At 46.8% G+C, this 23,552-nt stretch overlaps 1 protein-coding gene across 3 annotated transcripts in view; it reads left to right on the top strand.

Moving 5' to 3' along the window:
* Positions 1-23,552, top strand: part of TMC4 (transmembrane channel like 4) — a 194,820-nt gene that overhangs the window by 93,443 nt on the left and 77,825 nt on the right. For all 3 annotated transcript variants that reach the window (XM_063942866.1, XM_063942865.1, XM_063942864.1), the window contains 3 exons: positions 10,492-10,639; positions 18,033-18,206; positions 18,970-19,127. In XM_063942866.1, the coding sequence (XP_063798936.1) occupies positions 10,492-10,639; positions 18,033-18,206; positions 18,970-19,127 (480 nt within the window). The remainder of the gene's footprint in view (positions 1-10,491; positions 10,640-18,032; positions 18,207-18,969; positions 19,128-23,552) is intronic.

Genomic DNA, 23,552 nt, shown 5'->3' with positions numbered 1-23,552 from the left:
AGCAAGCATATTTACTTACTAAAACCCACTTTGACGAACACATTTCCGAAATGGGAAATAAATACCTTTTTTCTGTCCACTACAAGTTCCACAAATTCGGGAACAAGTCTGGCCGCTTACTCTCTAACTTACTTCGTGGCTCATTCTCACCTGCAGTGGTTCACCCTCTCCGCACACAGCAAGGCACACTAACTTCCTCAAACAAGCAGATTGCACACATTATGCAGTCTTACTTTTCCCAACTATACTCATCCTCCCTCCCAAACACCCCGCAACCGCCTTCGCCTGCTTCACATCCCCTGACATCATGCTCTCAACCACCACACCCTCACCCCACTCCCATAGCTAACTCTCTCAACCCCCCATTCTTTTGGGAAGCACTACCTTACCCTACTCTTACAGATGATATGACATCTCAACTTCTATCCCCGATCACCATCACTGAAGTCCGATCAGCAATCAAACAATTAAAACCTAATAAGGCCCCAGGTCCTGACGGCTATAGTGGAGAGTTCTATAAACTCCTCTCCCACAAATTTGACTCCATCCTGGTAGACATTTTCAACTCATTATTACTAGCTAAGACTCCCCCACCACACTTTAATTTGGCACTCCTCAAATTGCTCCCTAAACCAGGCAGAGATCTATCCCACCCAGGCTCCTATCGACCAATATCTTTGCTAAACCTAGATTACAAGTTGTTCGCCAAGATATTGGCCGACCGTCTGAAACTCATACTCCCCCACATTGTTCACCCCGATCAGACAGGCTTTATTGCAGGCAGACACTCGGTGGTCAATGTGAGAAGAGTAATAGCGGCCCTACATTCCTGTCATGGGGACATGTCCACTTCAGGATATGCCATCATATCCTTGGACACGGAAAAGGCCTTCGACCTCGTCGAATGGCCACACCTCTACGCAACCTTGTCACGATTTAAATTCCCCGATGCGTTTATTAAAGCTATCCGCGCACTGTATACGTCCCCGGCCACTCAAATTTCCTGCAACGGTTTCCTTTCCAACCCCTTCTATATAGAAAAAGGCACTAGACAGGGATGCCCTCTCTCCCCACTCCTCTTTGCCATCGCTCTAGAACCTCTAGCATTAGCTCTTAGGCTTTCCCCTTCCTTTACTGGCATCTCTGTCGGCAACACTGAGCTTAAAGTCGCCCTGTTCGCCGACGACATGTTATTATTCGTCTCGAACCCTCTCACGTCAGTCCCGGAAATCCTGCGTTTGATTTCAGACTTTGGTGAAACGGCTGGCTATAAGATCAATGTCACAAAATCAGAATTACTTCCTATACACGTTCCCCCCGCCACACTATCCTCTCTCACTCAAGCATCACCCTTTACGATCACTCAGTCTCATTTTAAATACCTAGGGGTAAATATCACACGAGATATTTCATGGACCTACGAAACAAATTTCACCCCGGCCATTAAAGCCGTGCTTTCTAAACTAGAAGGTTGGGCTACCCTACCGCTCTCATTGCTAGGGAGGATTGCAGTCCTTAAATCTGTAATATTTCCCAAAATCTTCTATATTATGCAATCTCTCCCATTCAGCCTCAGAGAAGCGGATGGCGCTGTATTGCGCAAAGCTATGACCCAATTTATATGGCATGGGAAGAAACCAAAAGTGGCCTTTGCAAAACTAGTAATGGACAAGTCAATGGGCGGACTGGGTGTCCCAGACTTTCTTTCCTACTCTCTTACAATTTTTCTCAGATATGCAGCGGACTGGCTTTTGGGAAAAAGCACGTATACTGACTTGGCTCTAGATACTGACGCTTTTCGACCTTATTCGCCATGCGCTCTCCTACACACCAAAAAAGCTGACATACCTTCACCAATCCTGCATCACCCTCTATTTCGAGACACGTACTTAAGCTGGGTAAAAATACATAAGAAACTCAAAGCTGACCACACTGTTTCCTCTTATATATCTCTTTGGGGAAACCCTTCTTTTCCTCCTTCCCTTAACAATGCTCTCTTTATCCGATGGCGAGAGAGCGGGCTGTGCTCCGCTTCACAGGTCTTCGACCCGGGTGGCCATATTGCTCAATTTACAACACTGAGAGACAGGTACTCTATTCCGTCCTCCCATTTCTATATGTATCTACAAGTGAGACATTACCTCCATTCATTACGCCTCGACTCTATCCTCTCGTCTCCCTCTTCCCCACTAGCAAAGATTCTAAAGCACTAGAGTCCCATCCCTATAAACTAAAACAAATCTACTCACTCATTGTTAATATCCCATCCATGCCATACATTCCCAGAATGGTTGCCTCCTGGCAAACAGACATTCCTAGTGTGACCTCCTATGATCTCCTCTTAGACCACCACCACCGGACCATGTCAATTCTTAGTTCTGCGTACCTACAAGAGGTACATATAAAAACCATCCACAGAGCATACTTGCCTCCTTATGAACAGATACCCAGTGATCCTGCAATCCCCAATAGATGCCCTAAATGCAAAGGAGCTAGAGCCTCTTTCTACCATTGCCTCTGGAGCTGTACAAAGATCCAACGCTTTTGGAATAAACTATTTGTGTTCATAAACACCCATTTCCACACGGCATTAAGACCCGATCCGTTGGCATGTCTCTGCATAAATTTTTCTATATGGAGATCGAGGAAAGAGATTAGCCTACTTTTCCCTATGCTGACCATGCTATTTACCATAGCCAAAAAAGCTATTCTGAAACACTGGGTTGTCAGATCGACCCCCTCCTTAGCCGAAGTTCTGAAAACTATGTTACAATATTTGTATTTTGACCGAAGGTCCACTCTCCTTATGGGTCCCTCTGGCCTTGCCGGGTTCAACAAAAAATGGGGCCCTTATATGACTACTTTAGACCAGACCACTCAATCCACAATAAATGCAGCTTTTGAAAACTCTCAGTGGACATTGTCCAGATAACCTGGCTTCCTTCTTCTCCTTTTCCTATTCCTCTCTTTATCTTCTCGTCAATCTTACAGATTTCTGCTTCTCTCTTGTCTTTCTGTATAATATACATACCTAACCTGCCACCTTATTTAATAATGTGATATTATACCAGTTTAGTTACAATAACTTGATTAAAATCTAGATATAATGATGTATGGTTATTTGTGCATGACTCTACCCTAATATGGTATTTCTGGCTTGGATGGGCGGACAGCCCCCCCCCCCCCCCCCCCATCCTGACCTTTCCCCCCCCCTCCCCCTCCCTAACTATATTTTCATATTTTCCTACTGCATATTGTCGTTTGACTTGATATTCTTGTAATGTTCCATTCTTCAAGCGATCCTTTTCTTCTAGGGATCGTCACATTATGATTAAGATGTTGATGTTTTATTGTCAAACGCATATTTCATATATTTGGAAAACCTCAATAAAAATCAGTTCTTTAAAAAAAAAGAAAAAAAAATCATTTGGGATAGGGTTAAAGTCATGTTCTTCACTAAATTCACTCATAAAAAAACCCCAACAATTTCAGAGCGGTTTTCGGCGAAATAAATTGTCAGTTAAGTGATTTTAAGGGTAAAATGCTGACCTGGTATGCTGGTGTCGGCATAGTACTGTCAATATAGTTAGTGTTGACATACTGACCCCCTGATCTCCTATCATCAACCATGACAATAGGGCAATTCTTTGTATGAATCTGTCTTTTCAACATAAAGTGCTTTTAAAGTTCCATTTAAGCAAGACAAAGCAAGTCTGACACTAGGGCAGAATATACCTATGGAGGACAGAAGGATGTTGTTAGGGCAGGCCTGGCCAACCTGTGGCTCTCCAGATGTTGTGAAACTACACATCCCAGCATTCCCTGCCACAGTTTTAGCATTCCCTAATAGCAAAACTGTGGCAAAGCATGATGGGACTTGTAGTTTTACAACAGCTGGAGAGCCACAGGTTGGCCAGGCCTGTGTTAGGGTCTTGAAGAGCTATGTCATAAGGATTCTAGATATAAAAAATAGATAATCTTCTTGTCTTCTATGATATGCCTGCAAAAGGGGTTGGCCTGTATCCAAACAAAAGATTGCTTAATGGATGACTGATATGATACACCACAATTATATTGGGCTAGGGGAAACTCATTCCTTACAAGAATGGGGTGCACCAAGTACAGTAGGCAGTGCGTTACTGAGCTTCTACGCTATGGGGGATATTCAATTGTTTGAAAAGTCGGTTGGGTGTCTGTTTTTTCCTATTAGATAGGAACAAAACAGACACCCAACTGACTTTTCAAACAATTGAATACCCCCCTTTGAGTCATCCAAAGAGACCGTTTTGTAACATCCCCAGGACACAGTGTCCCCATGGGATTTTTGAGAAAATGGAATTTTTATACTGCAGTTAAATACTTTCTCTGAATCCAGAAAATAAGAATTTACTTACCGATAATTCTATTTCTCGTAGTCCGTAGTGGATGCTGGGAACTCCGTAAGGACCATGGGGAATAGCGGCTCCGCAGGAGACTGGGCACAAAAAGAAAGCTTTAGGACTACCTGGTGTGCACTGGCTCCTCCCCCTATGACCCTCCTCCAAGCCTCAGTTAGGATACTGTGCCCGGACGAGCGTACACAATAAGGAAGGATTTTGAATCCCGGGTAAGACTCATACCAGCCACACCAATCACACCGTACAACTTGTGATATGAAACCCAGTTAACAGCATGATAACAACTGAGCCTCTCAACAGATGGCTCAACAATAACCCGATTAGTTAACAATAACTATGTACAAGTATTGCAGACAATCCGCACTTGGGATGGGCGCCCAGCATCCACTACGGACTACGAGAAATAGAATTATCGGTAAGTAAATTCTTATTTTCTCTGACGTCCTAGTGGATGCTGGGAACTCCGTAAGGACCATGGGGATTATACCAAAGCTCCCAAACGGGCGGGAGAGTGCGGATGACTCTGCAGCACCGAATGAGAGAACTCCAGGTCCTCCTCAGCCAGGGTATCAAATTCATAGAATTTTGCAAACGTGTTTGCCCCTGACCAAGTAGCTGCTCGGCAAAGTTGTAAAGCCGAGACCCCTCGGGCAGCCGCCCAAGATGAGCCCACCGTCCTTGTGGAATGGGCTTTTATTGATTTAGGCTGCGGTAATCCTACCGCAGAATGCGCCAGCTGAATAGTGCTACAAATCCAGCGCGCAATAGACTGCTTAGAAGCAGGAGCACCCAGCTTGTTGGGTGCCATCAGGATAAACAGCGAGTCAGTTTTCCTGACTCCAGCCGTCCTGGAAAAATAAAATTTTCAGGGCCCTGACTACGTCCAGCAACTTGGAATCCTCCAAGTCCCCAGTAGCCGCAGGCACCACAATAGGTTGGTTCAAGTGAAAACCTGAGACCACCTTCGGGAGAAACTGAGGACGAGTCCTCAACTCTGCCCTATCCATATAGAAAATCAGATAAGGCCTTTTACATGACAAAGCCGCCAATTCTGACACACGCCTGGCCAAGGCCAAGGCCAACAGCATGACCACTTTCCACGCGAGATACTTTAGCTCCATGGTTTTAAGTGGCTCTACCCATGCGACTTTAGGAAATCCAACACCACGTTGAGATCCAAAAAGTGCCACAGGAGGCACAAAAGGAGGCTGAATATGTAGTACTCCTTTAACCAAAGTCTGAACTTCAGGCAGTGAAGCCAGTTCTTTCTGGAAGAAATTCGACAGAGCCGAAATCTGGACCTTGATGGACCCCAATTTGAGGCCCAAACGTCACCCCTGCTTGCAGGAAGTGCAGGAATCGACATAGTTGAAATTCCTCCGTCGGGGCCTTCATGGCCTCCCACCAAGCAACAAATTTTCGCCAAACGCGGCGATAATGTCTTGCGGTGACATCCTTCCTGGCTATGATCAGGGTAGGGATCACTTCCTTCGGAATACCCTTTTCCTTAAGGATCCGGTGTTCTACCGCCATGCCGTCAAACGCAGCCGCGGTAAGTCTTGGAACAGACAGGGTCCCTGCTACAGCAGGTCTTGTCTGAGCGGCAGAGGCCAAGGGTCCTCTGCCAGCATCTCTTGAAGTTCCGGGTACCAAGCTCTTCATGGCCAATCCGGAACCCCGAGTATGGTTTTCACTCCTCGCCTTCTTATTATTCTAAGTACCTTGGGTATGAGAGGTAGAGGAGGAGACACATAAACCGACTGGTACACCCATGGTGTCACTAGAGCGTCCCCAGCGATCGCCTGAGGGTCCCTTGATCTGGCGCAATATCTTTTCAACTTCTTGTTGAGGCGGGACGCCATCATGTCCACCCGTGGTCATTCCCAACGGTTTACCCGCATTTGGAAAACTTCTGGATGAAGTCCCCATTCTCCTGGGTGTAGGTCGCCCATCGAAGAATCCTTGTGGCTTCTGCCATCGCCATCCTGCTTCTTGTGCCGCCCTGTCTGTTTACATGGGCGACCGCCGTGATGTCGTCTGATTGGATCAGTACCGGCTGGTTCTGAAGCAGGGGCCTTGCTTGGCTTAGGGTATTGTAAATTGCCCTTAGCTGCAGAATATTTATGTGAAGCGAAATCTCCTTGGAAATTTCTTCCCTGTGTGACTGCACCCCAGCCCCGAAGGCTGGCATCCGTGGTCACCAGGACCCAGTCCTGTATTCCGAATCTGCGGCCCTCTAGTAGATGAGCCCTCTGCAGCCACCACAGCAGCGACACCCTGTTTCTTGCTGACAGGGTTATCCGCTGTTGTATCTGTAGATGGGACCCGGACCATTAGTCCCACAGGTCCCACTGGAACGTCCTTGCGTGGAGTCTTCCGAATGGAATTATGCTTCGTACGAAGCTACCATTTTTCCCAGGACTCGTGTGCATTGATGTACCGACACCTGTCCTGGTTTTAGGATGTCTCTGACTAGAGATGACAACTCCTCGGCTTTTTCCACTGGAAAAAACACTCTTTTCTGGTCTGCGTTCAGAAACATTCCCAGGAACAGAAGACATGCTGCGGACCTACCGGACGCAGGGAGGACTTCTGCTCTTGGGAACTAGCTGTGTGTTGCAGCTTTTTCCTCTACCTTTGCCTCTCAGGAGAAAGGATGAGCCTCTAGCCCTCTTGCTTTTCTGGGGCCGAAAGGACTGTACTTGATGATACGGTGCTTTCTTTTGTTGTGGGGTAGCCTGTGGCAAAAAAATCGATTTCCCAGCAGTAGCTGTGGAAACGAGGTCTGAAAAACTATCCCCAAACAGTTTTACCCCCTTATAGGGCAACTTCCATGTGCCGATTCGAGTCGGCATCGCCTGACCATTGTCAAGTCCATAACCCCCGTCTGGCGGCAATGGACGTAGCGCTTATTTTTGATGCCAGCCGGCAAATATCCCTCTGTGCATCACGCATGTATAAGACCACGTCTTTTATATGCTCTATTTTCAGCAAAATATTGTCCCTATCCATAGATATTTTCCGACAGGGAATCTGACCACGCAGCGGGAGCACTGCACATCCATGCCGAAGCAACGGCTGGTCGCAATATAATGCCCTAGTGTGTGACCATATCTTATAGGGTAACCTCCTGCTTTCTATCAGCAGGTTCCTTCAGGGCGGCCGTATCCGGAGACGGTAGTGCCACCTTTTCTGATAAGCGTGTAAGCGCTGTATCTACCCTATGGGGTGTTTCCCCGCGTGACCTATCCTCTGGCGGGATAGGGTACGCTGCCAATAACCGTTGTAGAAATTATCAATTTCTTACCGGGGGAAGACCACTCTTCCTCACACACCTCATTTAATTTCTCAGATGCAGGAAAAACTACTAATAGTTTTCTCTCACCAAACACAATACCCTTTTATGTGGTACCTGGGGTATAATCATAAATGTGTAATACATTTTACATTGCCTCAATCCTGTAACGGGTGGACCTATTTGGAGGGTACACCAGTCTCATCGATGTCGACACTGGAGTCAGTATCCGTGTCGACATCTGTGTCTGTTATCTGAGGTAGCGGGCGATTTTAGAGCCCCCCATGACATTTGAGACGCTGGAACAGGCACAAGCTGAGTAGCCGGCTGTTCCGTGTCGTCGACCTTTTATGTAAGGAGTTGACACTTTCACGTAATCCTTCCATAAGTTCAACCACCCCGGTGTCGACCCCGCAGGGGGTGACAACATATTTACAGGCATTCGCTCCACCTCCACCTCATTATCCTCCACATACCTGTCGACACAGCCGTACCGACACACAGCACACACACAGGGAATGCTCTGATAGAGGACAGGACCCCACAAAGCCCTTTGGGGAGACAGAGGGAGAGTATGCCAGCACACACCAGGGCGCTATATATCACAGGGATAGCACCTATAAAAAAGTGTTTTCCCTTATAGCTGCATATATATTGTATACTGCGCCTAAATTGTGCCCCCCCCCCCTCTCTTTTTAACCCTTTCTGTAGTGTATTAACTGCAGGGGAGAGCCAGGGAGCTTCCCTCCAACGGAGCTGTGAGGGAAAAATGGCGCCAGTGTGCTGAAGGAGATAGCTCCGCCCCTTTTTCGCGGACTTTTCTCCCGCATTTTTATGGATTCTGGCAGGGGTTAATGTACATCCATATAGCCCTGGGGGTTATATGTGATGTATTTTTGCCAGCCAAGGTGTTAATATTGCTGCTCAGGGCGCCCCCCCCCAGCGCCCTGCACCCATCAGTGACCGCAGTGTGAGGTGTGCATGAGGAGCAATGGCGCACAGCTGCAGTGCTGTGCGCTACTTTGATGAAGACTGATGTCTTCTGCCGCCGATTTTCCGGACCTCTTCTTGCTTCTGGCTCTGTAAGGGGGCCGGCGGCGCGGCTCTGGGACCGGACTCCGAGGCTGGGCCTGTGTTCCATCCCTCTGGAGCTAATGGTGTCCAGTAGCCTAAGAAGCCCAAGCTGGCTGCAAGCAGGCAGGTTTGCTTCTTCTCCCCTTAGTCCCTCGATGCAGTGAGCCTGTTGCCAGCAGGTCTCACTGAAAATAAAAAACCTAAAACTAACTTTTATCTAAGAAGCTCAGGAGAGCCCCCTAGATTGCACCCTGCTCGGTCGGGCACAAAAATCTAACTGAGGCTTGGAGGAGGGTCATAGGGGGAGGAGCCAGTGCACACCAGGTAGTCCTAAAGCTTTCTTTTTGTGCCCAGTCTCCTGCGGAGCCGCTATTCCCCATGGTCCTTACGGAGTTCCCAGCATCCACTAGGACGTCAGAGAAAAGTAAATGTTTTCTTCAGGGATTCATTTGTTTCTCTCTGTCTGTATTGTTTGGTTTCTTTGTAGCCTGTCTTGTGTGGTTTGGTAAATCTGAGCTCACTGCAGGATAGAGATATATAAGAAGGAGATGCATAAAATGCTGTACATTTATACTGTGGCGTCACTAGGGTGGGTGCAGAGGCGTTTCTAAGAGGAGGGGACCCGTGTGCAGACTCCGTGTGTGGGCACCCTCCTCTCCTGTAGCCGTCGCCGCCGCTGTCAGCGCTCTCAGCACCAAGACTCTGGCACAGTGCCAGAGTCTACAGCACATGTGCAGGACTCCGAAGAAAAAATGGACGCCACGCCATTTTTCCGGAGTCCTGCGCATGCGCTGTTGACTCTGGCACTGTGCCAGAGTCTCTAGCGCTCAGTGCGCTAGCAGCGGCGGTGATGGCTCTGAGAGAGGAGGGGGCCCACACACAGTCACCGATGGAAGCTGGAAAGGTGAGTATAGAAGAAACGGGTGCAGTTTGTGTGGTGTGGGCCCCCTCTGGACCCAGGGGCTGTGTGCCCCGCACACACTGCACCCGTTATAGATACGCCAGTGGGTGGGTGTCAGCCAGTACGCACAGTCACCTCCACTGCAGGTCTTCTTGAACATGCTTGTGAAAGGGGGCGTGGCATCGTGTCCACAAACAGTACATGACGTGTTGGGAGCCTGGCCTCATTACATGCTCATGGTGAGATTTTTCATGCAGAGTGATTGACAGGAAGGGACTGTTTGGGGGAGGTAACGGGGAGTGGCGGCAAAAATGCAGGCTTGTCATGGACATTTTCGGGGTGTGTATCTGCCTTCAGCTGTGATCATGTACATAGGGAAACACAGCACCAGCGTCGCTACTGCTGCGGCCAGTCTGGGTGACCATAGACTCACTCCAGGAATCAATGTTCCTCATTACTGTGTCAATGCTGAGGACTTTGCGGTGGGCGTCTATGTTCTTTTCTAGGCAGCAGGTTCACTTGTGATTAGGAAGTCTGTAGCCTGAAAAATGGCAGCTGCGTAGGCACGTGCGTACAAACCTGAATTATGTCCAATGTCCCATAATACACTGATGATGAGATCTATATAAAACGAGCTACAGATCGTGTAGTCTGCAGGTTTGGTGGCGATGACAATATTCCAGCTAGTAAAATAATGATCAAATGTAATAAATGGATGTGCTCGTTTGTGAGTTTTGATCCCTGTACTTTATAATGCGTAGGCTAGAAGAGGAAAAGCAATAGGAACTCATTTCCATCAGTATGCTTTACATTTGTCATTTCAGATCTGTTCAGGGCTTCAAGCAGAGTCTGGTAACACAAGATGCATCAATGACCAGTTACACTGATAAAGTGTTTGCAGGCTGGGATTTCTGCATGAAAGATGAGAAAATCATAATGCTAAAACAGAAAAGTATCCAGCATGAGCTGAAGGTATGGACACCCTATTAGGCCGTACATGGTCGCATAGCCAGTCAAATTGGCTTAATATTGGCATGTGTCCCAAATCACACTACTTAACTAATATTTGCGTTCAAATGGCAACATTTCCTAATATTACTATATTTGTATTTCATTGAATTTACTTTGTACTTTTATTTTTGTATTGTGTCTGTATTTATTTGTATTTTACATGCTAGATGCCAAGCGTTATGTATCAGTGTACAAATTAGGTAGTGTGACATTACCAGCTAACACTGCCATGACACATTTCTGCGCTTATGTTACATAATATAATAATAATTTATTATTATTATTATTATTATTATTATTAAATAAACTCTTAATGGTCCATACACACGGTGAGATTTGGGCTATGCCCGATTCTCACTATGCGACATGGACTGTGGTCGGTATCACAAGCAAAGATGACTGTGCTTGCAATACCGATTTTGGCTAAGTGAGAATTTTTACTATCTTTTACACAAGATAGTCAAAATTGACTTACCTGCACAGTCTATTTTTGCTTGCGATGCCAATCCCGCGGGACCGCGCATCGACATCGCAAGCTGTGTACACACAGTGCAATATGCACTAACTTTCCGTACGATTATGACTATATAGGTGTACACACCTTTAGACTTGGGATTTATTAGATATAACTAGTGATGAGCGGGTTCGGATCCTCGGGATCCGAACCCGCCCGAACTTCACCTTTTTTTTCACGGGTCCGAGCAACTCGGATCCTCCCGCCTTGCTCGGTTAACCCGAGCGCACCCGAACGTCATCATCCCGCAGCCGGATTCTCGCGAGATTCGTATTCTATATAAGGAGCCGCGCGTCGCCGCCATTTTTCACTCGTGCATCGGAGATGATCGTGAGAGGACGTGGCTGGTGTCCTCTCAGTTTCTATGTTCAGTGGGCTGCAAATTGTGCTGCAAATATCTGTGCTCAGTGTGCTGCAAATATCTGTGCTCAGTGTGCTGCAAGTGCAAATATCTACGTTCTCTGCCTGAAAAACGCTCCATATCTGACTGTGCTCAGTGTGCTGCAAATATCTGTGCTCAGTGTGCTAATTGCTTTATTGTGGGGACTGGGGACCAGCAGTATTATATAGTAGGAGGACAGTGCAGAGTTTTGCTGACCAGTGACCAGTGACCACCAGTATTATACGTTCTCTGCCTGAAAAACGCTCCATATCTGTGCTGCATTGTAGTATATAGTAGGAGGACAGTGCAGAATTTTGCTGACCACCAGTATAACTATATATTTATATATAGCAGTACGGTACAGTAGTCCACTGCTCTACCTACCTCTGTGTCGTCAAGTATACTATCCATCCATACCTGTGGTGCATTTCAGTTTTGCACAGTTTGCTGACCACCAGTATATACTATATAGCAGTATGGTACATAAGGTCACTGCTCTACCTACCTCTGTGTCGTCAAGTATACTATCCATCCATACCTGTGGTGCATTTCAGTTTTGCACAGTTTGCTGACCACCAGTATATACTATATAGCAGTACGGTACAGAAGGCCACTGCTCTACCTACCTCTGTGTCGTCAAGTATACTATCCATCCATACCTGTGGTGCATTTCAGTTTTGCACAGTTAGCTGACCACCAGTATATACTATATAGCAGTACGGTACAGAAGGCCACTGCTCTACCTACCTCTGTGTCGTCAAGTATACTATCCATCCATACCTGTGGTGCATTTCAGTTTTGCACAGTTTGCTGACCACCAGTATATACTATATAGCAGTATGGTACAGAAGTCCACTGCTCTACCTACCTCTGTGTCGTCAAGTATACTATCCATCCATACCTGTGGTGCATTTCAGTTTTACACAGTTTGCTGACCACCAGTATATACTATATAGCAGTACGGTACAGAAGGCCACTGCTCCACCTACCTCTGTGTCGTCAAGTATACTATCCATCCATACCTGTGGTGCATTTCAGTTTTGCACAGTTTGCTGACCACCAGTATATACTATATAGCAGTACGGTACAGTAGGCCACTGCTCTACCTACCTCTGTGTCGTCAAGTATACTATCCATCCATACCTGTGGTGCATTTCAGTTGTGCGCAGTATATATAGTAGTAGGCCATTGCTATTGATTTATTACTGGCATATAATTCCACACATTAAAAAATGGAGAACAAAAATGTGGAGGGTAAAATAGGGAAAGATCAAGATCCACTTCCACCTCGTGATGAAGCTGCTACCACTAGTCATGGCCGAGACGATGAAATGCCATCAACGTCGTCTGCCAAGGCCGATGCCCAATGTTATAGTAGAGAGCATGTAAAATCCCAAAAAATAAAGCTCAGTAAAATGACCCAAAAATCTAAATCAAAATCGTCTGAGGAGAAGCGTAAACTTGCCAATGTGACATTTACGACACGGAGTGGCAAGGAACGGCTGAGGCCCTGGCCTATGTTCAAGGCTAGTGGTTCAGCTTCACCTGAGGATGGAAGCACTCATCCTCCTAATAGAAAACTTAAAAGAGTTAAGATGGCAAAAGCACAGCAAAGAACTGTGCGTTCTTCTAAATCACAAATCCCCAAGGAGAGTCCAATTGTGTCAGTTGCGATGCCTGACCTTCCCAACACTGGACGGGAAGAGGTTGCGCCTTCCACCATTTGCACGCCCCCTGCAAGTGCTGGAAGGAGCACCCGCAGTCCAGTTCCTGATAGTCAAATTGAAGATGTCACTGTTGAAGTACACCAGGATGAGGATATGGGTGTTGCTGGCGCTGGGGAGGAAATTGACCAGGAGGATTCTGATGGTGAGGTGGTTTGTTTAAGTCAGGCACCCGGGGAGGCACCTGTTGTCCGTGGGACGAATATGGCCATTGACATGCCTGGTCAAAATACAAAAAAAATCACCTCTTCGGTGTGGAATTATTTCAACAGAAATGCGGACAACTGGTGTCAAGCCGTGTGTTGCCTTTGTCAAGCTGTAATAAGTAGGGGTAAGGACGTTAACCACCTAGGAACATCCTCCCTTATACGTCACCTGGACCACATTCATCAGAAGTCAGTGACAAGTTCAAAAACTTTGGATGACAGCGGAAGCAGTCCACTGACCACTAAATCCCTTCCTCTTGTAACCAAGCTCCTGCAAACCACACCACCAACTCCCTCAGTGTCAATTTCCTCCTTACACAGGAAAGCCAATAGTCCTGCAGGCAATGTCACTGTCAAGTCTGACGAGTCCTCTCCTGCCTGGGATTCCTCCGATGCATCCTTGAGTGTAACGCCTACTGCTGCTGGTGCTGCTGTTGTTGCTGCTGGGAGTTGATCGTCATCCCAGAGGGGAAGTCGGAAGACCACTTGTACTACTTCCAGTAAGCAATTGACTGTCCAACAGTCCTTTGCGAGGAAGATGAAATATCACAGCAGTCATCCTGCTGCAAAGCGGATAACTCAGGTCTTGGCAGCCTGGATGGTGAGAAACGTGTTTCCGGTATCCACCGTTAATTCAGAGGGAACTAGAGACTTGATTGAGGTACTGTGTCCCCGGTACCAAATACCATCTAGGTTCCATTTCTCTAGGCAGGCGATACCGAAAATGTACACAGATGTCAGAAAAAGAGTCACCAGTGTCCTAAAAAATGCAGTTGTACCCAATGTCCACTTAACCACGGACATGTGGACAAGTGGAGCAGGGCAGACTCAGGACTATATTACTGTGACAGCCCACTGGGTAGATGTATTGCCTCCCACAGCAAGAACAGCAGCGGCGGCACCAGTAGCAGCATCTCGCAAACGCCAACTCGTTCCTAGGCAGGCTACGCTTTGTATCACCGCTTTCCATAAGAGGCACACAGCTGACAACCTCTTACAGAAACCGAGGAACATCATCGCAGAATGGCTTACCCCAATTGGACTCTCCTGGGGATTTGTGACATCGGACAACGCCACCAATATTGTGCGTGCATTACATCTGGGCAAATTCCAGCACGTCCCATGTTTTGCACATACATTGAATTTGGTGGTGCAGAATTATTTAAAAAACGACAGGGGCGTGCAAGAGATGCTGTCGGTGGCCCGAAGAATTGCGGGCCACTTTTGGCATTCAGCCACCGCGTGCCGAAGACTGGAGCACCAGCAAACAGTCCTGAACCTGCCCTGCCATCATCTGAAGCAAGAGGTGGTAACGAGGTGGAATTCAACCCTCTATATGCTTCAGAGGATGGAGGAGCAGCAAAAGGCCATTCAAGCCTATACATCTGCCTACGATATAGGCAAAGGAGGGGGAATGCACCTGTCTCAAGCGCAGTGGAGAATGATTTCAACATTGTGCAAGGTTCTGCAACCCTTTGAACTTGCCACACGTGAAGTCAGTTCAGACACTGCCAGCCTGAGTCAGGTCATTCACCTCATCAGGCTTTGGCAGAAGAAGCTGGAGACATTGAAGGAGGAGCTAAAACAGAGCGATTCCGCTAGGCATGTGGGACTTGTGGATGGAGCCCTTAATTCGCTTAACAAGGATTCACGGGTGGTCAATCTGTTGAAATCAGAGCACTACATTTTGGCCACCGTGCTCAATCCTAGATGTAAAACCTATGTTGTATCTCTATTTCCGGCAGACACAAGTCTGCAGAGGTTCAAAGACCTGCTGGTGAGAAAATTGTCAAGTCAAGCGGAACGTGACCCGTCAACAACTCCTCCTTCACATTCTCCCGCAACTGGGGGTGCGAGGAAAAGGCTCAGAATTCCGAGCCCACCCGCTGGCGGTGATGCAGGGCAGTCTGGAGCGAGTGCTGACATCTGGTGCGGACTGAAGGACCTGCCAACGATTACTGACATGTCGTCTACTGTCACTGCATATGATTCTGTCACCATTGAAAGAATGGTGGAGGATTATATGAGTGACCGCATCCAAGTAGGCATGTCAGACAGTCCGTACGTATACTGGCAGGAAAAAGAGGCAATTTGGAGGCCCTTGCACAAACTGGCTTTATTTTACCTAAGTTGCCCCCCCCCCCCTCCAGTGTGTACTCCGAAAGAGTGTTTAGTGCAGCCGCTCACCTTGTCAGCAATCGGCGTATGAGGTTACTTCCAGAAAATGTGGAGAAGATGATGTTCATCAAAATGAATTATAATCAATTCCTCCGTGGAGACATTCACCAGCAATTGCCTCCAGAAAGTACACAGGGACCTGAGATGGTGGATTCCAGTGGGGACGAATTAATAATCTGTGAGGAGGGGGATGTACACAGTGAAAGGGGTGAGGAATCGGACGATGAGGAGGAGGTGGACATCTTGCCTCTGTAGAGCCAGTTTGTGCAAGGAGAGATTGATTGCTTCTTTTTTGGTGGGGGCCCAAACCAACCAGTCATTTCAGTCACAGTCGTGTGGCAGACCCTGTCGCTGAAATTATGGGTTTGTTAAAGTGTGCATGTCCTGTTTATACAACATAAGGGTGGGTGGGAGGGCCCAAGGACAATTCCATCTTGCACCTCTTTTTTCTTTCATTTTTCTTTGCATCATGTGCTGTTCGTGGACTATTTTTTTGAAGTGCCATCCTGCCTGACACTGCAGTGCCACTCCTAGATGGGCCAGGTGTTTGTGTCGGCCACTTGTGTCGCTTAGCTTAGCCATTCAGCGACCTTGGTGCACCTCTTTTTATCTTTGCATCATGTGCTGTTTGGGGACTATTTTTTAAATCTGCCATCCTGTCTGACACTGCAGTGCCACTCCTAGATGGGCCAGGTGTTTGTGTCGGCCACTTGGGTCACTTAGCTTAGTCCCACAGCGACCTCATTGCGCCTCTTTTTTTCTTTGCATCATGTGCTGTTTGGGGACTATTTTTTAAATCTGCCATCCTGTCTGACACTGCAGTGCCACTCCTAGATGGGCCAGGTGTTTGTGTCGGCCACTTGGGTCGCTTAGCTTAGTCACACAGCTACCTCATTGCGCCTCTTTTTTTCTTTGCATCATGTGCTGTTTGGGGACTATTTTTTTGTAGTGCCATCCTGTCTGACACTGCAGTGCCACTCCTAGATGGGCCAGGTGTTTGTGTTGGCCACTTGGGTCGCTTAGCTTAGTCATCCAGCGACCTCGGTGCAAATTTTAGGACTAAAAATAATATTGTGAGGTGTGAGGTGTTCAGAATAGACTGAAAATGAGTGGAAATTATGGTTATTGAGGTTAATAATACTATGGGATCAAAATGACCCCCAAATTCTATGATTTAAGCTATTTTTGAGGATTTTTTGTAAAAAAAAACACCCGAATCCAAAACACACCCGAATCCGACAAAAAAATTTCAGGGAGGTTTTGCCAAAACGCGTCCGAATCCAAAACACGGCCTCTGAACCGAATCCAAAACCAAAACACAAAACCCGAAAAATTTCCGGTGCACATCACTAGATATAACTGTATTGTGATCATGTACAGTGGCCAGGTAAGGAGGTTGGAATATGTACCATCATATATCTGTACAGAGGGAAATATATTTGTATTATTATTATGTAGCAGTCAGCTGATGTTGGGATGTGATGTGTCCTATATGTGTATATAGTGTAATAAGAACTGTGTTGTGTTTATGTCCAGTGGCCAGATCATGTTTGGATATGTACTGTCCTAAGGGGTCTATTTATCACCATCCGCATCTGATGATATGGATGACAGGTAATAAACTCAACCCAACTCGAACTGTGATAATTGAGTACATCGCATGGATGTATCAATTATCGCATGCAGGGACAGAGCTTGCGGGCAAGCTCTGTCCCTGCTTTGCCTCTCCGCAGCATCATCGGGGTATTTTTCGTGAAAAATACCCCGGTGTCATTCTGCGCATGCGCCACCGCCCGTCATTGCTGCTGCTACCCCCCAGACTACTCCCGCATGCAAAAGAGCCCCTCCACCCCGGATTTTATACTTACCAGTCCAGGAGCCGTGTCCTCTGCTGCGGTGAGCGATGCCATGCGCCGGGTCCTTTTTCTGCGCTGTGACCCCCAGTGCTGTAAAGTGAGCTGCTGCTTTGCAGCGTCACTTTACTGCAACGGGGTCACAGCGCAGCACATGAGGGACCCGGCGCCCAGCAGCGCTGTCCAGAGCAGCAAACATCGGCTCTCTAGACAGGTGAGTATGGATTTTTTTTTTACACTTTGATCAGCTTGTGTGTCCATCGGACACACATAGCTGATCACTAGAGCCGGGACGCGGGCCAGGGGCAGAGAAAGCTGGGCAAAAGGGTGCACATCGCATAAATTGTTAGGAATATTAAACATGAAAAACTTTTAATTAGTTCTCTAGAGCTAAAGTGAACACACGTCTGCTGCACAGATTTCATTGATGTTTGTTTGTAGCAGATACACCAGGCCTATATACTTTCCCTTATAATCCATGACTGTATTTGATCCAGGTTCTTCTAGAAGAGGAGAAAATGATGCGTCTGCATGCTCAGCGCACCATGTGTCAACGTGTTGGGATTTATACTCTCCGCATCTTCCTCAACTTCTTTGTGGTCTGCCTCATTGGAGGAGCTTTCTATTGCATCTACCGGTCTACAGTAGAATCTCAGAAACTGCTTGAGAATGTGAGAACAAAATACGCAAACATATTACCTCTTGTGGGATCATGTTATGGTATGGTGAAGTAATACTGGCCCTCTATGATTATTTGGGTAACTACGGGCCTTAGGTAGAGTTGGGTACATTTGTGTCCATGATGTACACCTAAAATGTGCGTTACAAAAAGGGTCCATTGTGAGTTGCATGCATCTCTAAATATATACAACTTGGGATGGTGAGGCTAAAGGCCCGTACACACTGGTCGATATATCGGCCGTTCTCTTGAATGGCCGATATATCGCGGGACCGTCGGCCAGTGTGTACGGCCGATACGTCTGTGAACTCCATCGTTCACAGACGTATCGCTTCGGCCGCGCAGCACAGCCGACGGCCAATATATCTACCGATATATTGGCGCGTCGCTGTGTGTGTACTGGGCGGTCGGCCGACCGCCCGTACACATGCTGCGGCGGCCAGCGGTGATTGACAGGTGAACTGGGCGGGCGTGTGTACACACCCGCCCAGTTCATGACGTCAGTCCCCGACGGATCGGCAGTGTGTATGCTGAACACACTGCTCGATCCGTCCATAGATATATCTGCAGATATATCTGTTAGTGTGTACCCACCTTAACTCAGATGTGATTGAGGTTGCTATCACTGCTGCTTCCTTCAACTGGTTGGATTCCTTTCTCATGCTAAATTGTTGTTTGGGGGGGAAAAATTGAATAGTTTCTTAGAACAAAAAAGTGTTGAATATAGTTGACTAATATAATGTATTGTATGACAGGAGTCAGTGAAAAATAACTTTATCTTGGAGCTATTGACTGGGTATCTACCATCAATTGTCATCACTGCTGCCAACTTCATTCTTCCGATGATCTTCAATATCAGCATCAAGTGGGAGAAGTACCTCCTTAGTGTGGAAATCAGACTGACACTAATCAGGTCTGTAGTTACTTTCTAATGCTTCAGATTACTGAAAACTGTCTGCACAAGCTAAGATTATGTTTATCTTCTAGAGCTTTCATGCTAATTAGTTATCTGGTTTTATATTTCCGGGATGTATCATAAAATGTACGCAAGGACAAGAGCACTGATAGAAGCCTGTTCCTGCCATATGTAAAAACAGGATTTTAATACCTACCGGTAAATCCTTTTCTCTTAGTCCGTAGAGGATGCTGGGTACTCCAAAAGGACCATGGGGTATAGATGGGATCCGCAGGAGACATGGGCACTTTAAGACTTTGAATGGGTGTGAACTGGCTCCTCCCTCTATGCCCCTCCTCCAGACTCCAGTTATAGAACTGTGCCCAGGGAGACGGACATTTCGAGGAAAGAATTTATTGTTTAAACACGGTGAGCGTCATACCAGCTCCCACCTCAAACATGCCGCAGAACGTGGCATTCAATAGAAAACCAGCCTGACGGTATGAAAAAATATACAGCAATATGCTAACCGAAAATGTAACACAACCTGTGTGTAAACACAACCAATAATAGCATACCGCATGCCATGGCATGAATAACGTCAGCAACAGACTGACTGAAAAGAAACACAACATGAGTGTAACCATAACTGCAGATACAGTACGCACTGGGACGGGCGCCCAGCATCCTCTACGGACTAAGAGAAAAGGATTTACCGGTAGGTATTAAAATCCTATTTTCTCATACGTCCTAGAGGATGCTGGGGACTCCAAAAGGACCATGGGGTCTATACCAAAGCTCTAAAACGGGCGGGAGAGTGCGGATGATTCTGCAGCACCGATTGCCCAAACAAGAGGTCCTCATCAGCCAGGGTATCAAACTTGTAGAATATTTGCAAAATTGTTCGCACCTGACCAAGTGGCTGCTCTGCAAGGCTATAAAATCGAGATCCCTCGGGCAGCCGCCCAGGATGAGCCCACCTCCCTGTTAGAATGGGCCTTCCCCGATTTCGGTAACGGCAATCCAGCTGTAAAAAGAGCAAGCTTAATCGTATTACAGATCCAGCGTGGAATGGTCTGCTTGGAAGCAGGAACCTCAATCTTGTTGGGAGCATATAGGATAAACAGAGCCTCCATTTTCCTGATCTGAGCCAATCTGGCAACACAAAATTTTCTAAATTCAGATCACATCGAGATACTTCGATGTCGCCCAGGCGTCGGGAGCCACCGACACCACAACAGGTTGGTTCAAGAGAAACCGATGAAACCACATCTGGCAGAAACTGGTGCCGAGTTCTCAACTCCGCTCTATCTTCATGGAAGATTAAACAGGGCTCTTGTGAGACCCAGCCGCCAACTCAGACACCCGCCTTGCAGATGCCAAGGTCAACCGCATGACCACTTTCCAAGTGCGGAATTTCAACCAAACCCTACTGAAAAGTTTAACCAAAGAAATTGCAGGAACTGCAACACCACGTAAAGATCCCACGGTGCCACAGAGGCACCAAGGGAGGATGGCTGTGTAAGACTCCTTTAACGAAAGTTTGAAACTCTGGAAAGGAGGCCAATTGTTTTTGGAAGAAAACCGATAAGGCTGAAATCTGAACCTTAATCGAGCCCAACCTAAGATCGCATCCACACAATCTTGTAACAAAAGAATGGAGAAAACGATCCAACTGGAATTCTTCCGTAGGAACCTTCTTGGATTCACACCAAGACACATAATTTCCTCCAAATATGGTGGTAATGTTTTGACGTTACTTCTTTTCAGCCTGAAGAAGAGTAGGGATGACTTCACTGGGAATACCCTTTCGGACTGGGATCCGACGTTCCATCTCCAAGTCGTCAATGGAAACCGCTGTAAGTCTTGGAACACACACGGCCCCTGCTATAACAGATCCTCTCGCAGAGGAAGAAGTCAGGGATCTCCTATGAGTAACTGCTGAAGATCCGGACACCAGCCCTCCTTGACCAGTCAGGAACAATGAGTATCACCTGAACCTTTGTTCCTCTTATAATCTTTAACATCAATGGAAAAAGTGGAAGTGGAGGGAACACATAGACTGACCGAAACACCCACGGTGTCACTAGGGCGTCCACCCCTATCGCTTGAGGGACCCTCGACCTGGAACAATATTTCTGAAGTTTCTTGTCGAGGCGAGACGCCATCTTGTCTGTTTGTGGAATTCTCCAAAGACTTGTCACTTCTGTGAAAACCGCTTGATGAAGACTCAACCCTCCTGGACGGAGAACGTGTCCACCGAGGAAGTCTGCTACCCGGTTGTCCACTCTTGGAACGAACATCGCTGATAGAGTGCGTAAATGTTTTCATCGTTATAATGGCCCTTAACTTTAGACCGTTAATGAGGTGACAAGTATCCTAACATGACCCTTGTCCTCGGTGAGAATTGCGTCGCTACCACAGGAGCGAGATACTGGTCTTGAATCCATGATTATCCCAGGTGGGAACCGTACCACTTGTCCAACAGGTCCCGCTAAACACTCAGGCCTGCAACCTGCTCACTAAATGGCCTCGTATGCCGCAACCATCGTTTTCAGCAACTGAATGTATTGACGGATTGACACCGTTGCAGGTCTGCCAGTACTGCATCTAATAATATTGCCCAAGCCGAGCACCGCGTCGTTGGGACCAACAGGGATTCTGGCAAGTCCTGTTGTTGAAGAACTGTCAAGGAGAACACAACGGTTTGCACCATTTGGCTTCTTGATCTCTCCGTAATTCGGAGAGCGAACCAGTACAGAAGAATTATGACTCCTTATTATCGAAGGAAACCCATCATACCGCCATCACCCTGGTGAAATGGCAACAACAATCCTCAGGGAAGCCTAATGCGGAAGACACCGTAACTAGACCTCCTTCATCCTCTTTCAGCCATGAGAGATCTCCTCATGGAGTTTAAGCAGGAATATTGGGATTTGTCCGACCGAGCCATCCGGCCTCAGGAGCACGAAAAAGCTTGAATAACAGCTTCTTCTTTTTTTTTTTTTTTAAACCGGAACAGCAGGACAATGACCTGATCCTGACACCACTCTTGTATTGCGTTACATACTACCTCTCTGTCATGAGGAGGATCTGTAAGGTCGATTTGAAAAAATCGGTGAGGGGAACGCCTGGAAACTCCCGTATGTCCCCCTAGGGATTCTATCCTTACCTCACTGGTCCCTGTCCTTTCGAGGACTGATTGAAGAGTTTTAGACGTGGTCCTACCGGTGTGGGCCCCCGCAAGATAGACCCAACGTCCTGCGGTGGACGTGGCAGAAAACAACGGATGATTTCTGCTCCTGTGAACCTGAAAAGGCAGCTGACCTCTTACCTTTTTTACCTTCCTTTACCTGCAAGGAAAAGGGGGATCTTTATCTATTTGGTCAAAATGACTGCATCCTACAACAATGCGTCACCAACCGTTGTGAGGGAACACCGGGGAAGAAGGTAGACTTACCCGTGGCACCTGCCGAGAGCATATTAACAAGGCCATCACCAAACCAGGCTTCACCTTCATGGGGAAGAGACTCCACTTCTTACCAGAGTTAGCATTTGCATCCCTTTGGTGAATCCACAACGTCCCCCTAGCCAAGACCGCCATGGAAGTGGCCCGTGCACCCAAGAGTTCCATCCCTTGTAGTCGCACGGCAGTATGCTGCAATGTTCTAGATATGACCAACTTAGAGTATCACATCTCTCCCCAGGGTAATTATATTGGATGACAAAGTAACCGACCATTCCTGAATACAAGCACTCCCCCATGCGCATGCAATGCAAGTATAATCAAAGCATATAATTAAAATATCACTTAGCTTCCTGTAAACGATCCTTTGTGACAGGGCCCCATGCAGAACAGGGGTTGACTCTCACTTTGTTCTATCCACGGTGGGAAAAGAATAAACACTCGGACTCCTCGTGATGATTTGAAACCATCTTGTCCCGGCTGACCTAGAGTTATTCAACTGAGCGACCAGCACATGAGAAGGAAAAGTTTACTTCAGCATTCATTATAAATTTTTGGTATAAATATACACATTTAAATACACATATACACACATATATCTATATATACATATCTCATATATATATATATTATTTTTTTTTGTCAGGAACAGCAGGGTCCCTAGTGACATTAATACTAGTGATGAGCACCGAAAATTTTTCGGGTTTTGTGTTTTGGTTTTGGGTTCGGTTCCGCGGCCGTGTTTTGGGTTCGAACGCGTTTTGGCAAAACCTCACCGAATTTTTTTTGTCGGATTCGGGTGTGTTTTGGATTCGGGTGTTTTTTTCAAAAAACACTAAAAAACAGCTTAAATCATAGAATTTGGGGGTCACTTTGATCCCAAAGTATTATTAACCTCAATAACCATAATTTCCACTCATTTTCAGTCTATTCTGAACACCTCACACCTCACAATATTATTTTTAGTCCTAAAATTT

This window comes from Pseudophryne corroboree, chromosome 10, assembly GCF_028390025.1.
Source record: "Pseudophryne corroboree isolate aPseCor3 chromosome 10, aPseCor3.hap2, whole genome shotgun sequence".
Classification (NCBI taxonomy): Eukaryota; Metazoa; Chordata; class Amphibia; order Anura; family Myobatrachidae; genus Pseudophryne; species Pseudophryne corroboree.
The sequence above is the reverse complement of the archived record's forward strand: the minus strand, read 5'-3'. Positions and strand labels throughout refer to the sequence as shown.